The sequence below is a fragment of the Crinia signifera genome, chromosome 6 (genome assembly GCF_055691185.1).
Source record: "Crinia signifera chromosome 6, ASM5569118v1, whole genome shotgun sequence".
Taxonomy (NCBI): Eukaryota; Metazoa; Chordata; class Amphibia; order Anura; family Myobatrachidae; genus Crinia; species Crinia signifera.
This window is the reverse complement of record NC_139222.1, coordinates 80,148,130-80,165,472: the sequence shown is the minus strand read 5'-3', so window position 1 is coordinate 80,165,472 and position 17,343 is coordinate 80,148,130. Positions and strand designations below refer to the sequence as shown.

The 17,343-nt window shown below is 41.5% G+C and overlaps 1 protein-coding gene across 1 annotated transcript; it reads left to right on the top strand.

The window, feature by feature from the left end:
* Positions 1–1,393: 1,393 nt before the first annotated feature.
* Positions 1,394–17,108, top strand: LOC146009608 (uncharacterized). The gene is made up of 10 exons (XM_083150056.1): positions 1,394–1,451; positions 4,116–4,294; positions 4,920–5,036; positions 6,420–6,581; positions 6,733–6,867; positions 7,275–7,436; positions 8,271–8,432; positions 11,124–11,240; positions 14,353–14,433; positions 15,444–17,108. The coding sequence occupies exons 2-10, from the start codon at positions 4,132–4,134 to the stop codon at positions 15,818–15,820; spliced, it is 1,476 nt and encodes a 491-aa protein (XP_083006182.1). The 5' UTR covers positions 1,394–1,451; positions 4,116–4,131; the 3' UTR covers positions 15,821–17,108.
* The last annotated feature ends 235 nt before the right edge of the window (positions 17,109–17,343 follow it).

The following is a 17,343-nucleotide window of genomic DNA, read 5'->3' as shown; positions in this document are numbered from 1 at the left end:
TGATTTCTTACCAAATCCCCCACTTTCTAAATGTCTCATCCTATTGAATTTCCCCCACAGTATCTATAAAGCACATCCTGTAGGATCTCAGTGAAAACATGTAGAAAACATGATCAGGAAATATATTAGTGAGTGATTGGGTTCATGGACACATTTGCTAGAGAGACTTGTCATTTGGAGGTAATATGTGGGAACAGATAAATATATTCTTCAAGATAAATGCAGAAAAAAAATTATGGATCCTAATCGTTTACTGACTTGTTAAATAACAAAACATTTTTCTTATCATTATTTTATTTTTAAGGCACCACAGGGCGTTCAGCCAGGGCCGTAACTAGGGGGGGGCTAGGGGGTCACGCGCACCGGGCGCTGGAGGGTGGGGGCGCTAGGATGGTGTCCCAGCAGCGTGGTCCCTGGGATGAGCAGCGGGGGTCCGGGGACTGGTGGGTTAATGCCAGGTCCTAGCGGGGTGTCCGGGGACTGGTGGGTTAACTCCGGCTCCTAGCGCTGCCGGACGGTGGGCGGGAAGCAGGTTTTGAAAAGACTTGCCGGACGCTGATTGGCTGTATTCAGCCAATCAGCGTCCGGCAAGTCTTTTCAAAGTCATCAGCGCTTCCCGCCACCAGGCAGATAGCGCTAGGAGACGGAGAGAGTGAAGGCTGCCGCTACACCAGTCCCTGGAGGCTACACACAGATATGTTGGCAGCGGGGGTCCAGGGACTGGTGTAGCGGCAGCTTTCACATACACAGCCGCTCGCTATTTGCCTGGCGGCGGGAAGCGCTGATGATTTTGAAAAGACTAGCCAATCAGCGTCCGGGCAAGTCTTTTCAATCTGCCTCCCGCCCACCGCCCGGCAGCGCTAGGAGCCGGAGTTAACCTTCTCCAGTCCCCGGACCCCCGCTGCTTGACCCCAAGGCAGTGATTTTTTTTTTTGGGGGGGGGGGGGGGGGTGACAAAATGACTGCCGACCCGGGCACCGAAACACCTAGTTTCGGCCCTGGTTCAGCAGTACTGTACATATGGCACGCATTAGCAATACAGAGAACGCAGAACAGCATGCACTCTGTAATTAGATATTGCATATGCTGTAGCATAGTACTTCCACTGCATATAACTTTTACACAGATTTTCTAGTTGCATAATCTTCATCATCTGTTTTTTTGGATATTGCATTGAAAAAAACAACTGATATGATTTTATATTGTATTTGAATTTATTGCGAAATATCTCTTTGAGATATGCAAGTTGCATCACAGTTGTAACATTTCAGAAAGTTCTGTGTCTGTAGATTACATAATTACAGTGATACAGTATTTTGCAATTGCTGTAAATTCCCTTCAGAGTTCACTATGGTAAGCAAGAGGTATAAGAACATGGTTAAGTGGAAACTGCTTCATATTGAAACACACAAGGCACTAATACTGTAATCATTTCCTGCAGTACCTGTGAGGTAAGTTTTACTTAGAGGAAAAATCATTGCTAGTCCTGTTACTGTTTTAAATGTATAGTCACTTATGCTGCTTTCAGACCGCAAAACTGGCTTTTACTAGGTATTTTAAAATGTTTCTAAAAACGGGTCTGCCAGCTAAAACCCCTTTCACACCGCATGTCTTTAAATGGTATTTCAGTGCAGTTTTTGTCCTTAAATGGTATTTCAATGCAGTTTTTGTTCCTTAACAACACCGAACCCGTTTTAACCCATAGAAAACAGTGGATGAAAAAAAAACGGGTCTGAAACGGGTAGGACCCTGCTCTATTACCATTTAGAAATACCAGTTCAATAGAACCGGTGAATTCACTCTGCACCTTTCAGACTGCACAAATTACCGTTTTAAAACGGTAAAAAAACCCGGCAAAATAACAGGTAAAAAGTGCAGTCTGAAAGGGGCATAAGTAGGTAGTTATTTTAATTGGTTTAATTTTTTGAAGAGTAACCAAATTCTGAAGGAAATTACACATTTTACTATGGACAATTTACTAAGCAAACAGAAAATTTAGCAATAGACTAGCGCTATATAGAAACCAAATAAAGTGTATCTGGAATATGATGTATATGAGTCCCCGCATCAGAAATCTTCCTGGTGCTGTGAGAACTTGGACTTACAATTTAATTCTAGCAGGTGTTCACATAGGAGTTTCTTTTGTAAAGACTTCAAGGTAGCGGAGAAATGGCAGGGAAGTATCAGCATGAAATCAACTTACATTTAGATTCTGTCTCGCGTGCATACAAAGGTTTCTTTACCAGCAGACTCCAGGTGACAGGTAAAACGCAGGTTTATTCATACAAAGACATCCACATAAATACAAATGGTAAAATAAGGTTAAAAAAGTTCATGGAAGCAGGCAGTGGCGAGAACAGACAATCGGCGGCGGCTATTGGATTTTGCTAAGTGATGTTCCGTGGCTGCAATACCATGATGATGCTGAATAATAGTGTAGAGGGCTCTAACGTCGGCGGTGACAAGAAGGTCACCCTCCTCCCATGCCAGTCCTGATAATTTCTCTATAACAGCTGAAGTATCCTTAGTATATGATCTAGTGATTTTCACTAGTGGCTGTATTTTGTGGTCTAGGAAATGGGACAAATTGGAGGTAATAGATCCCACCCCTGCCACAATTGGACGGCCAGGAGGATTAATTGTGCTTTTGTGGACTTTAGGTAAAATATATATTACCGGCACTGATGGGTTCTCTATTTTAAGATATTTAGCCTCCTCCTCTGTGATGCTATTTTGTGTATAGGTTTTTCTATAATCATGTCATTTTATTGAGAGTTGTTTAAATGTATTTTAATAAGTCTTCCAATATGTATTTTAAGAATACTGCAAAGCATTTTAGATAGAAACGTATTTTAATGTCTGAAGCCGGGCTAGGTCAAATACGTGAGGTTTTCCCCGAAAATACGTGATTGGACAGGACCTCCTTAAAAGCACCTCCCGGCCCCGACAGCGGCACATCTTGAAAAAGGATATACAATATCCGAAACGCGTTGATGATCCAGCCGCCAGCTTCCAGCAGCATCAGCGAGTCCGACCTCTCAAGCGGCAATACACGGAGCCCCTCTGCCGGCGCAGTCTGCAGCACGCCAGTCACTGAGGGAATAGCCGCCGCCGATTGTCTGTTCTCGCCACTGCCTGCTTCCATGAACTTTTTTAACCTTATTTTACCATTTGGATTTATGTGGATGTCTTTGTATGAATAAACCTGCGTTTTACCTGTCACCTGGAGTCTGCTGGTAAAGAAACCTTTGTATGCACGCGAGACAGAATCTAAATGTAAGTTGATTTCATGCTGATACTTCCCTGCCATTTCTCCGCTACCTTGAAGTCTTTACAAAAGAAACTCCTATGTGAACACCTGCTAGAATTAAATTGTAAGTCCAAGTTCTCACAGCACCAGGAAGATTTCTGATGCGGGGACTCATATACATCATATTCCAGATACACTTTATTTGGTTTCTATATAGCGCTAGTCTATTGCTAAATTTTCTGTTTGCTTTGTATGTATTTGGGTTTGGGCGTTAACCCACTGCAATAGACCAGCAGCTCATTCAGTCCAGCGCTGGGTACACACAAAATTCTCTGTTCTTCTATGGACAATTTACTGTTTGACTTACAGTGGTCTCATGCAAAAATTTAAAGAGGATTATGTAAAAATATCAGTTAATGTACAGTAGGCACAGTGAGAGTTTAGGAGAAATAGGGGTCAATCCTATTCATTGTAAACAGTGTGATGTGTCATTGAGACAGCATTTTATGCTGGCCATGGCACTTGAATTGACATCCTTCAGAGCCTAAAATCAGCCCAGCTTTATACAAAAGAGCCCTATGGGGCAGTTAACACCTTTATGTAACGTAAAAAGCGGCTGTTGTAGTGATGTCTCAAACCCGCAAGTACATTGCACAAAATAGGATTGACCCCATACAATGCAGAGAACAAGTTAATCTTAGTCATGCATGGTAATGCATGGCGCCAATCGGCACTGCAGGATGTTAGAAAGCCTTTTATTTTACTCAACGTTTTAAGGTACAAAGCCCCATCTTATATAAAATGTATTCTACTGAACTCTTTCCCATAGTAACAATGTTTAAGATACATTTCAATTATTTTACAGGCAGATCTATAACGATATGGCGCACTATGTAACAGTAATCACAGTCATGCTCATGACTTTCCCCCTGGTATCATGTCAAGATCAAGAAAAACCAGTTGTCTGCTCAGTTATTCAAGGATTTCAAGGTCTTAATGGGAGAGATGGGAGAGATGGAATGCCTGGCCAGAAGGGAGAACCAGGTAAAAATCATTCATAGGCAGAAATAAGATTCATTTTACAGTTGCAGTTGAATTAATCATTTCTTTAAGACAAAAAAGTAATGGTATGTCCACATGATTCTTCAATGTTATGCATATATTTTAGACGTACATTACGCAAAGTACAAAGATTATAGTTGAGGAAAGCTGCACATAACTAATTGATTTCTGTTTCCGTTGAGGAAAGCTGCACATAACTAATTGATTTCTGTTTCCGTTAACTCCACTTGAAGAATGTCACCGGATTGTTGTTGTATTCCGTACTTACAGGGGTGACAGGGGGGACACCATTTTCACATTACAACACTGGCATGCTGTCGTATTCCAAACTTTTCATAACTGATGATCAACTGCAGTAGTAGTAGTAGTAGTACACTTTATTTATAAAACACCACTAGTGGTCTGCATGTATGATAAAGCAAACAAATAAGACAGTACCGGGTAAACAGAAAAGTGCAGCAAACAGTACATACAGTAACAGTATATAAGTAACAAAACCACAGTTCAAAATTCCACTGGAAAGCAAGTGATGAGAGGGCGTATTCAACGTGGACACAGAATCCATTATTGAAAATATAACTGGATATATTTGAATAATTTGTTATAGGACCACTAGGACAAGCAGGAAGTCTGGGCTTAAAAGGACATCCAGGATCCCCGGGGAAAGCAGGACCACAAGGTCAAAAAGGTGAACACGGTGATAAAGGGACCAATGGCGTACCAGGTAACACAAGTCTCAATTATGTATTTCAATGCTTGATCAATAGAATCTGAAAATAAGTACACTAATAAATGTTGAAGCAGATATAGCTCCAGAGTGTATTAGGAAAAGACCACAACAATGTGAGACTAGTTCTAATAATATGACTGTATGGGTCCATTGCTTATTTTTCAGTTTCGGTTCTACAGCATGTGACTGAAATTTTCAGTTATTAAGCTTTGGATCCTACAAAAACATGTGTTTTATTCTACCTGCATACTGATGTACAATATTAGTATAGTAGTTTATTCTGATAAACATATTTCTGAATTTATCCAAACAGTATTAGGAATGGGCCTGGAGTGACATGCTCTGGGAGACCAGCCACTAACTCAAAGCCTCTTGGTACCCTGTTCAGCTACCTGCAAGTATAGTATAACCATAGTTCGGGACCAGATGTAAAATGATTGCACATGTTAAAGCATGACTATTGGTCACATGTAATAGTCTCCTACCGAAGTTCAGTTGCCGTGCAGGATGCTGGCCGAACTTGGAGGTTTTTTAAAAGGAGCAAACATTTACAAGGCAAAAGCCATGCCTTGTAAATGATTGCCCCTTTAAACTACTTATGAGTTTGCCCGCCAAACTCGAAGGCTATTACATTTGGCCACTAATATCCATTTTTCTAATAAACTTGAATTACATTATAAAAGTATAGGTGTGAGCAAGGAGTGAACATGGCCCCAGTACTGAAGAGAGTGTGACCAAAAGTTTTTAATAAAAAAAATAAACGCATGGTGCTGCATACAGCAGTGAGGATGCTATGAGCCAAAAATTGGGCAATGTTTCCTTCACCGACTGACCAGGGTACCAAGGAGCCCCAGCAAAAAGTCAAAAAGAGTGTGGATAGAGTACCCTCCCACCTCTAATCTTTCTTTGGGCCCTGTGTTGGAGACTGAAATAAGCATGTTTAAAAAAACCTGCTTTATATTTTAGATTCATAATGAACTAAAAAAAAGTATAGCTAAGTATCTCTGTATTTTTCCTCATATATAAATGACAATACCTCAGTTGGTTCAATGAGCTTGCTTTTAAAGTCCAAGGTGATTATTCAATCCTCCCACAGCCATTCCTAATGGGGGAGATGGCTGCGGGGCCCTATTCAATGCAGTCTTCTCTCGGCCGCAGTTCGCCGATTCCCGGACGCTTCTAGCAGCTACGCCCCCTTCTCAACCCACGGCAGATGGGACATGAAATCCCACCTGCAAATTCTTGGTCGCTCAGACAGCCCAGCAGCCATGACCCAACATTTAATACCCCACAACTTTCTCAAGTTTCATTGGGTTTCTACAAATTTTAAATATGTGTTCACTGTGAGAGAATTATATCTACTATTTGCCATTCAAGGTCAACAGGGTCTTAAAGGAGAAAAGGGCTCAATGGGACCATCAGGAGGAAAGGGTGCTGATGGAATTGAAGGTGCTAAAGGAGCTACAGGTGCAGTTGGTGCTTCTGGGACCCCAGGTATTAAAGGTGCTGCAGGAGCCAAAGGAGACAAAGGTGATCTAGGTAATCTAAATTATATTATATTATGTTTTCATACAGTGTTTTGTACTTTCCATAATTTAAAAATAGCGGTATCAATTATAAATGGTAGGGGAGACATTAATTGATACTAGTGTATATACATTTATGCCTACTATGGTGTTTCTTGTGTAAGGTCTTCAAGGTCTTAAAGGAGAGAAGGGTGTGCCGGGCCCAGCAGGGGCAACAGGAACTACAGGCATCCAAGGTGCTAAAGGTGCAATCGGAGCCTCTGGAATTGCTGGGACAAAGGGCGATAAAGGAAATCCTGGTATGAACAGTTTCATTAAGATCCTAAGCATTGCTATCAATATTTAAATTCCGTTAAACAATATGTTTCTGTAGGAGTTGCATACTGATTTTATGAAGTTAATGTTAAAGTAATATACAGTAGAGATAGAGCCATCCTCATCTAGCCCTTTAATAGGATTATGTGAGCCAGAGCTGTCGGACTTAATCCTTTGCTAATCCCCTACTGTATTGTTCTATGTATTGTATTGCAGAGAACAATAGGCCTTGGTGAGCCATGGCTCTCCAGAGAAGGCTAGTTGAAGAAGGCTCCATCTGTAGGTGGAATGTGGAAATTATGTTGAGAGATACTGTAAAAAGCATGATACATTTTTTTATTAGTACATTCACTGATTCCTAAAGATGTAGACATATTGCTTTATCTTTAAGGTGTGCAAGGTGTAAAAGGGGAAAGAGGACCAGTAGGCGCTACAGGGGCACCAGGTACTCCCGGAAATCCAGGTGTTAAAGGTACTATGGGATCAGCAGGCGTGACAGGGATCCAAGGTATGAAAGGAGCTGCCGGAGCCAAAGGAGATAAAGGAGATGCAGGTACTTTCCATTATAGTACTGCCTACATTATTACAGATGCAAAAAGTTTATACATAAATACATAAATAAATAAATATTGCATCATGTAATGTATTCCTCTTGTAAGATACAGTATCTTAATGATATAAATATGATATCCTGCATACAGTATGGTTTCTGTCTGCACATGGTCTAAGGTACTTTGTGCTATGTACAGCACCTTACTCCCCAAATCAATCATGCCCAGTAAGTGTAACTAACTTCGAAAATAAAAAATATTGGTACCATATCATACACCAATATCACTGATATATACAGTGCAATGTCTCCGTTTATGTAAAATAAAAGATCTTTTCATAAACAGTCTGGATGTTGAAACACTAATGGGCATTTATATATATATTTAAGTCTAACTACTCCTCACCTCTATAAGGTGAAGTACCGCCAGTGACCACTAGAGGCCACCCAATGAACCAAATGACTCCCTTGTGTGCTCAAGAAAGTGGATGTTTGCAGGGACACTGATCTGTTTCAAACTTGCTGGATATGGAGAGCAGGAGCTGTGAAGAAGTTTGCAGGCTAAAGACTCACATCTCAAAGTGATAGTAAAAATGGTCACAGCTCAAAGTGAAAGTAAAAACTGTCACAGCTCAAATTGAAAGTAAAAACTGTCACAGCTCAAAGTGAAAGTAAAAACGGTCACAGCTCAAAGTGAAAGTACATTGCAGAAGCCAAGATTTTTGATGGGCTTTTAACTAGTATTTATTATAAAGCTTTGCCTTTTTCATGGAGAAGTAACCTTTGACAATGATATCATTATCTGTTCATTCAATATTTGGTTTACTTTTGTTCTAGGACCACAAGGACTCAAGGGCAGTATTGGTGTAGCTGGTGCTAAAGGGGCTGCAGGTGTTCCTGGATCTGCAGGTGCCAAAGGTGCTGCAGGTGCAGCTGGGCCTCCAGGAGTCACAGGGGCAAAGGGATCTGTAGGTGCTAATGGAGAAAAGGGAAATCCAGGTACTGTACACATCACTAAGCCACACAAATACTATGATAGTATAGTAATTGGTCATTAAGCATGAATATAGTATAATCTAATATTATGTGAATTCATGTTGAATCTCAGATGTCATTCCAGACCATTATGTGTTTATCATCAATTATATAGCACACACATATTCTGCAGCGCTTTACAAAGAACATTTGAACATTCACATCAGTCCCTGCCCCAGTGGAGCTTACAATCTATATTCCCTACCACATGTACACACAGACTAGGGTTAATTTTTGTTGTAAGCCAATTAACCTACAGTACCAGTAGATTTTTGCATTGTGGGAGGACACATGGGGAGAATCTACAAACTCTCTACAGTTAGGGCCATGGTGGGAATCGATCCCATCTGTGATGGAATACAAATGACAACTTTATTTGAAACAGTTAGATTTCAGAATATGATTTTGAAATGAAAAACTCGGATGTGTTCTAAGGGCAACAAATTCAAATATATATATATATATATATATATATATATATATATATGCAAAAGAAAAAGAACAATGCGCTGTAATAATAAGTCCAGAAAAACCTTGCAGTGTCCAACAAATTGTCCAATCCTTCAATTAGGATAGTCTGTAAAGGCACTTAGGATATTGGTCCCAGCTGCTCCGTCTCTCATGGGGCAAATGAACCTGTATCCAGCAGGTAAGAGATTTCTAGAGAAATAAAGACGGGCGCTTCATAGTGCATAAATGTCGTTTTTTTTGAAAATTTATTCAGACATATAAAAACATGAAACATAGGAATGGGTAAACGTACCAACGGTGGCGGTTCTTAATCACCGCGGTCAAACAGCTTATGAGTGGTGCATGCAAGCACCCACAGACTGGAGCCGGTTACCTCCGTTCCCGGACATACAGCAAAACAGCAAGTGGTGGTGTTCTCCTGCGCTAGGCCACGCCCCTACGCGTTTCGTATCAACTTCGTCAGAGGGCCCTCTGACGAAGTTGATACGAAACGCGTAGGGGCGTGGCCTAGCGCAGGAGAACACCACCACTTGCTGTTTTGCTGTATGTCCGGGAACGGAGGTAACCGGCTCCAGTCTGTGGGTGCTTGCATGCACCACTCATAAGCTGTTTGACCGCGGTGATTAAGAACCGCCACCGTTGGTACGTTTACCCATTCCTATGTTTCATGTTTTTATATGTCTGAATAAATTTTCAAAAAAAACGACATTTATGCACTATGAAGCGCCCGTCTTTATTTCTCTAGATATATATATATATATATATATATATAAAGATCGGTGATGAACCGGCACTCCTGTAAAGATAGCAAATGCCCTGGGTGCCTTCGGTGAGATGTGGATAAAGGGAAGAATCGGCGACACTCCAAAGGACTGGTGAATAAAGCTTTTTATAGTGCAAAATGAATGCGCATAAAATTCAGGTACCAAACACAGTGGTCAACGTTTCAACACTCGGCGGTGTTTTTTTCAGGACAGTGTGGACCTGTATGAACCTTGCACGGCGGCAAGAACATAACAAATGCGCTCACACAAGAGTGAGACTTAAATACATACCTGCCTATGATCTCTCCTGTGGCCGTGTGCGGTGAGCGTTCCCCCACGAGTGAGAGGCGCACACCTCTGACGTCAGACCTTTGCCGTTGCCAGGCAACCCAGGTAACCTAGGGAACCTGACCGGCTCAGGACAGCGTCCACGGCCACTGGGATCGTACCAATAAGCCAGGGACACAATGGAGGGTGGCCACGGGGTGACAAATGATTAACAATAATACATAATAATGGGTAGCTGAAAAATGTTCTTGCCGCCGTGCAAGGTTCACACAGGTCCACACTGTCTTGAAAAAAACACAGCCGAGTGTTGAAACGTTGACCACTGTGTTTGGTACCTGTATTTTATGCGCATTAATTTTGCACTATAAAAAGCTTTATTCACCAGTCCTTTGGAGTGTCGCGGATTCTTCCCTTTATATATATATATATATTTATTTATTTTTCTTATACTGTAGTTCACAAAATACTGAAATAATTACAGTTAGTGTTTCAATTTTTCTTCTTAATTTCTGTGCATCACTGTTGCTTTTGGGAAATTGTTTGTTAAAAATATTTGGGAAGCAAAAAAATGATCTACCCTAAATTACTGTAATCTCTAGCCAAACAAACATTGCATCATTATCCGAGCTTTTACTTAAAAAAAAAAAAAGAGTTGATTGGTCGAAATCTGGTGGGTCACTCTCCGCTTCAGGGAGATGCTGCCCAGTTCAGGGGGGGAGGTCGGGCGGCGAGGGGGACCGGTGGCGACGGCGGAGGAACCATCGGGGACCCCCGCCAAGCTCCGTTGCCACGGGGCGCGCGAGCACCTCATGCGTGCGCACCCCTGGCGGTAGCCACCTTGGTGGGGGGCGGGCTGGCGATTCTATCGCCAGCCCCTGCAAAGATGTGGCCGGCTACATCTGTAATAATAGAGCAGAGGAGTCCAGTCAAATTAATTATTGGATGTCACCACTGCCTTATAGAAGGAAATTCTCCAGTGTTTGTTTTATTGAAATTTTTAAGTAGTCGAGAAGATTTGAGTTAATTCGCTTATCCTAAAAATTATTAATTATTTGATAAACATATCAAAACTGCAAGATACATAAATCAATACATGCATATTTATTTGTATATGATCAACCTGTTTTTGAAGGTGTACAAGGTGTAAAGGGAGACAGGGGTTTACCAGGTCTGGCCGGGACAGCAGGAACTCCCGGTGTTGCAGGAGTTAAAGGTGCGACAGGAGCTAAAGGAGACAAGGGAGCATCAGGTAGGTTGATTATTCTTTGGTGAAAACAAATCTTAACCAATAACAATTAAAGAATATCTTGTTTATTGTAAAGGTTTTTAAAGGACATTCTAAAATTATAACGATTTCTGCAAGGTTATGTGGAACAAAAGGAGATAAATGGCCTCTGTACAAAATGGGCTTCATAAAGATTTGCATGGAATTGAACAACAGCAGGGAAATGTACTATTTCATACACAATCATTTGCAAATGCATCAGGAGGTTTCTCTAAAGCCCTGTACACACGGGGGAGATATATTGCTCAGTTTCTCCTTTTCAACAGCGACCAGAGATGATCGCTGATGAAAGGGAACCTCTTCCGGAGGTGCTGCAGAGGTAATCAGCTGGTCGCAGGAGCAAGCTCCTGCGACCAGCGATTAGAATGGGGCTGAAAATTGGAGCGCGCACCCGGCGATTTATCGCCGGTGCACACTCCCATCACTGGCAATATGGTCGCCTGCGACCATATTTCCAGTGATTTCAGCCCCTATTACCCCCGTGTGTACACAGCTTAGGAGATAGACACCTCCTGCTTGTATCTGTGAGATAAGTGTGCTGTGTTTGAAAAAAGCCTCAGAATACCATTATGACCATTTGTTGTGGATCAGTTACTTAGACTGGCAGTAGGATCCAGACAGCCTGTAGGATCCAGGATCCAGTAGGATCCATGTAGTCTGCAGCCCAAAGAACAGAGGCAGTTTGATTGTAGCCCCCAAATTGCAAACGAGGCCGTGAGAGATATTGCAATGCCTGATCTAAAATGAGTAAAAGGGGTCTTGCGCCAACACTGGATCGTACACAAACCATTGGGTTTTGCGTATAAATCTGAATCAGGCCATTGAACAAATTTGAGGTTTTGTGTTTATCCAATAAGAACTGGTATATCCTATATTTTAAACCAAAACAAATAAATACTATCTACTTTTCAAACATAAAGAAAAACAATATCTAATATGCATTAGTGATTATCTTCTCCTTTAATGTGCAAAAACATAAATACAGCTTCTTGTCTGATTCATCAGATCCTGCTGAATAGCATTCCTCAGTCTAGAACTATGAACTATGATTATAAGGCAGGCTTGCCTACCTTCCCGGAATTACCGGGAGGCTCGCGAAAATTGAGTCCCCCTCCCGACCCCCCGGGAAGGTGGGCAATCCTCCCGCATTGCCCATGCAGCCCCCTTCATTACTGCACAAAATGCCACTTTTCATGGGTTTGCGGTGAGGTGCGTGGCTAAAATTCACTCCCCCCAATTCGCAGACCCGCGATTTGCATTGTTTGATGACCATGGGGCGGGGCTTGATGACATCTGTCCTGCCCCACCCCCTTACATGCTAATATCGGGTCTCCTCTCCGGGCTTCTCCCGGAGAGGAGTACACAAAAGTCGGCAAGAATGTTATAAGGCAGTAGAGAGAATAAAAAGAATATGCAAAGCCAGCAGTGCCATCAAATAATGACTGCTCAGTACTATAGATATTAGATACTCCATAACATAGCAGAGATTAAAAGAGCAAAACAAAGAACGTGGTACATGTGCAGAGATAGTTACATTTGGGTGAGTTATTTTCTTTCTCTGCAGGGTAAATACTGGCTGCTTTATTTTACACTGCAATATAAATGTCAGTTTGGAGTACAAACCCCACAGAAATCTAACTCTCACTGCCTCACCTGCAGTGCACATGGGCTTGTCCCTTACAGAGATAATTTGCTTTTGCAAGTGAACCAGAATCAGGCCCAATATGTGTAGAATGAAAGGCACGTGTTTTTATTTTCAACATTTATTTATTCACTAAATTATTATTATTTTTTGCCCAAGGGATACTGTTCTAGCATATCCAGAATACAGTGTCATCAAATGATTTATAACATTATACTATGAAACTGTAGTCGTATTAACAACAAAATTGACAAGACAAGGGAGATAGGTGGGAGGGGAGGGTAGAGTTTTGGAAGGAAGGAAGGTGGAGTAATGGGCATAGGAGAGGGGCCTCCATACTGGGTATGTTTGGTATTGAGGATTTTCTCCTATCTTTTTGATAATTTTTATTGGCAGTCGGGTTCACGGGGATTCTATTGGTATATGATCTTTGTAGGTTGTAGTGGTTTTAAAGTCGAGCCAAGGGAGCCAAATGGCTGCGTAGTCTGAATATTTTTCTAATGCTGAGTAATATATATATCTTCCATGCCTCTATAAAGCTCTATTCTCTGGAACCATTCCCACACCGTGGGGGGCTCTGGAGACCTCCGATGGACCGGTACCAAAGCTCTTGCTGCGTTGTTTAGATGTTTAAGAAGTGATTGCTTTTATTTGGAAGGAGGAGTGGTGGTATTGGAGAGCAGCCAGAATTCAATATTGATTGGGTTTTGGAACCCAGTATCTCAATAGAGAGTTGAATAACTCTATTCCAAAATGCTGCGCTCAAGGGGCAGTCCCACCATATATTTACCATTGTCCCCCGTTCCTTGCCACAATGCCAAGAAAGAGGGGCGACTGAGGGAAACATTTTATGCAGTAGAGTGGGGCATCAATACCACCTAGTTAGTAATTTGTACTGCATTTCCACTACTTCCAAACTCTTAGAGCAGCGTGCCATAATGTCACAATGTTTTTCCCAATTTATAGGTATTCCCCGAGGGGAGAGATCAGAGTCCCAAGCTCTACAATAGGAAGGGATGTCTGTGGTATAATTATATAGTATAATCTTGTAGATACTCTGAGGAGTGGGAACGCAGCACCTCAAAGGGTGTAAGATCTTTTGCCAGTGCAACAGATGACCTCTGAGTATAGAAAATTATGTAGTTGGAGGTAAAACCATTAGTCCATTGGGGAAGTATTTGTATCTGCGCATAGGTCACTAAAGGATTTAATATTTCCTTCGAAACCAAGTGTGTCGCCCTGGTCAGGCCTGCCAGTCTCCATCTAGCAGACACCCGTCCTGTAGTGCCCGGTGGGGACTTTGGGTTGTTAAGAAGTGGGAGCAGTAGGGAATCCGGTGAGGTGAGACCTAGTTTGTAGCGCAAAGATCCCCAGAGAGCCAATGTGTCTCCTCTAGTTTTATGTCACTAACTTAGTTTTTCCCCTGGGTTTTAGACACTGTTCTGGCAACGAAAGTCACAAACCTGGAAAACAAAATGGCAGCTCTAGAGAAAAGTCTTTCCGCTCTAAAGAAAGGTAAATAACTATACTTAATTATAGCTGCTCTAAAAAACATGTTGGGTGAAAACAATGACAATATCATACCAAAAGCCTGCTGCAACCCTATGCTCTTTATTAATTTACCTTTTGCAATTTTCTTCTATTTTCTGTTATATAAAGTAGTGATTTTATTTAAAATAAAAAAAATCTGTTAATTTGAAAATAAAATCTATGAAATTGAATTACATTCTAATAAGCAGTAAAGTAATTTCATCCATTTAAATCACAAGTCTGTGTATGGTTTACTATCTTGGTACATTTGTATAAATTGAGGAGCTTGGCAGATCCAAAGTTGCATTTCCGCTCTTGACCCCCAATATTGTGATATACAAATGACTATCAAAGATTGGGGCAGATGTATGAAGGGTCGTTATGGGGGAGAAGGGGTATCAGCGCACGTTATGTGCACTGATACCCCTTCTCCCCCATGTATGAAGGAGGTGAGATGCGGTAAACGACAGGGGCGCTATGCGCCCCTGTCCATATCGGCGCTGCTATCAAAATGATAGCAGGCCGAATGTATGAACGATCAGCATCACCGTTCCGCACGAAGCCTGCTTTGGCTTCGTCAGCATCAGGCTGGCGAAGCCCTATCTAAACAGCAGGGACAGCACTGTCCCTGCTGTTAGGTCTGGGCTGCGCTGGGGATCTCGCGTGAACAGCGAGATCCCGCGCATGCCCAGTGCGGCCGGCCGGTGGACAGGAGATAGCGCATCAGTATTAACTGATGCGCTATCTCCAGAAAGGGACATCGCCGAAGGGGGGAGTTAACGCTCCCCCGCTTCGGCAGACAAGATGTTAATACATCTTGTCGATGTCCCTTCCTGCTTCGCCTCGCTATTGAGGCGAAGCAGGAAGTATCATAGTGGCGCGATAAGCGCTGCTATGATACATCTGCCCCATTATTCTTTATACCATTGTCTTCCATGAATGAACCTTTGCTAGTTTTTGTAATGCTAATAGAAATTCCATCTTTTCTGTAACAGTGGCCTATTTCCAAAGTGGAGTGGTGACATCTGGAAACAAAATATATGTCACAAATGGATTGGAAGGTAATTATGACACTGCCATAGCCACCTGCACAGGAGCACAAGGAACGCTGCCTACTCCTATAAACAGTGCTGAGAATTCTGCCTTACTACAGATAGTGAAGGCAAGAGGCAAGAGAATTTTTCTTGGTATAAATGACATAAAAGTGGAGGGTTCCTACGTGTATCTCAATGGCAACCAAATTTCTTATAAGAACTGGTACCCAAAGGAGCCTAATGGAGGACGGGTTGAAAATTGTGTAGAAATAGCTGAACAAGGACAGTGGGTTGATAGGAGTTGTAATCAGAAAAATGTGATTGTATGTGAATTTTAGAACTATGTCTGTAGGAAATAGAGCAAAAGTCCACATGCTAGACCTCTAGACTCTACTGCATATGCGCAAATCTCCTGAAAAATGGCGCTGCAGCCATTATTTCAGCATTGTGGAGTCTGAGCACTAGAGCAGTCTCCACTGCACATGTGCACACTGCAGGAAAAATGGCCATAGTGCGCTGATGCTGGACTAAAGGTATAAGAAAAATGGGTGCAGCATGTGTGGTGTTGGCCTCCCTGGGACTCAGGGGTCCCTTTGTACCATGAACACTGCACCCATTATAAATGCACCACTGGTCTGGAGAATACACATGTAAGCACAGGGAGAATATACAAACTACAAACAGTTAGGACCATGGTCGAAAAAAAACAACCCATAAGCTTATTGCTGTGAGACCGCAATGATAAACATTACAACATCCATACCGTCTAAAGCCGTTTCATTTTTAATATGATCTTGGATTTTTTATAACATTGTACTCTTCCCACATATGGGGATATTGCAGCTCTGTTTGTAGACTATAATTTATGTGGATGCACAAAACAAAAGAGGAACTTGAACAATATTTCTCTGTATCTTTGCACATCTGCTAAATTACTTGATATGCAAAAAATCTCCCTGAGTTTTGCTCATCTGTACTAAAATGTATATTTCAGTAACTCATGGCCACATGTGTGTGTATGCAGTAAAGCTTTCTGAACTATTTTCACATACTTATAATAACCCTTTGCATGTCAACATGTCTTTGAGAGATGCGCAAAATATCCACTAAAAATGCCAGCGGTGCTTACATTTCCTATATAAATTCAAATAAAAAATGTTGTGTAAAAAAAGATTATGGGGGTTAGTCTAATTCATTCGCATCCACCGTGCTTTCACACGGGGGACCGATGTGCATATACGCAAGCGCAGGCGCAATTCTGCACATGTGCATACGCCAGGTGCGTGCAGCCTTGGCAACCCAAGACTGTAGGCGGGGAGCATGTGCCATTCCCATGGCAATTGGCCCATGATGTGGGTGGTGGGGGTGGGCAGCTGACATCGGTTTATGGTTTCCAAGCACATTATTGTTCACTTTTATTTAGTTCTTTTTACGTAGGTAAGCATATCTTGGTTGTATTATTTTCACTTTAAAAAAACAGTAGATATTGATAAAGCTGGGGAATACAGTCTATACACACAAGAAATAAATCAGATGGATGTAAATATATATTTACAGCATAAAGCAATTAATTTTATTAAATTATTTTACTGACAACGATAACTGCTATTGTACTTCTACTTTAGTATGGAGAATTAAAAAAAAACTGTAAATATTTGTATGAAAATCGACTCAATAATAACCGTTTAATTTTATATCAATATGTAAATAGCACAATGTTGTAATATAAATGCCCATTAGACAATTCCTTTGTACCCTTCTTTTTTGATTGAAAAATATTTTAATGGTCAAATAAAGTTGATTATTGAAATTTAAAAAATTGTTATTTATTTTATTTCAATGAGTAGTAATGAAAATAACT

What these genes read in the sequence shown, in the direction of transcription:
- LOC146009608 (XM_083150056.1), top strand. Translation starts at nt 4,132, where the DNA reads ATGGCGCACTATGTAACAGTAATCACAGTCATGCTCATGACTTTCCCC. An exon ending in TGGCCAGAAGGGAGAACCAG is followed by an intron (nt 4,295 to 4,919) that starts GTAAAAATCATT and finishes AATTTGTTATAG; the next exon opens with GACCACTAGGACAAGCAGGA. An exon ending in AGGAGACAAGGGAGCATCAG is followed by an intron (nt 11,241 to 14,352) that starts GTAGGTTGATTA and finishes CCTGGGTTTTAG; the next exon opens with ACACTGTTCTGGCAACGAAA.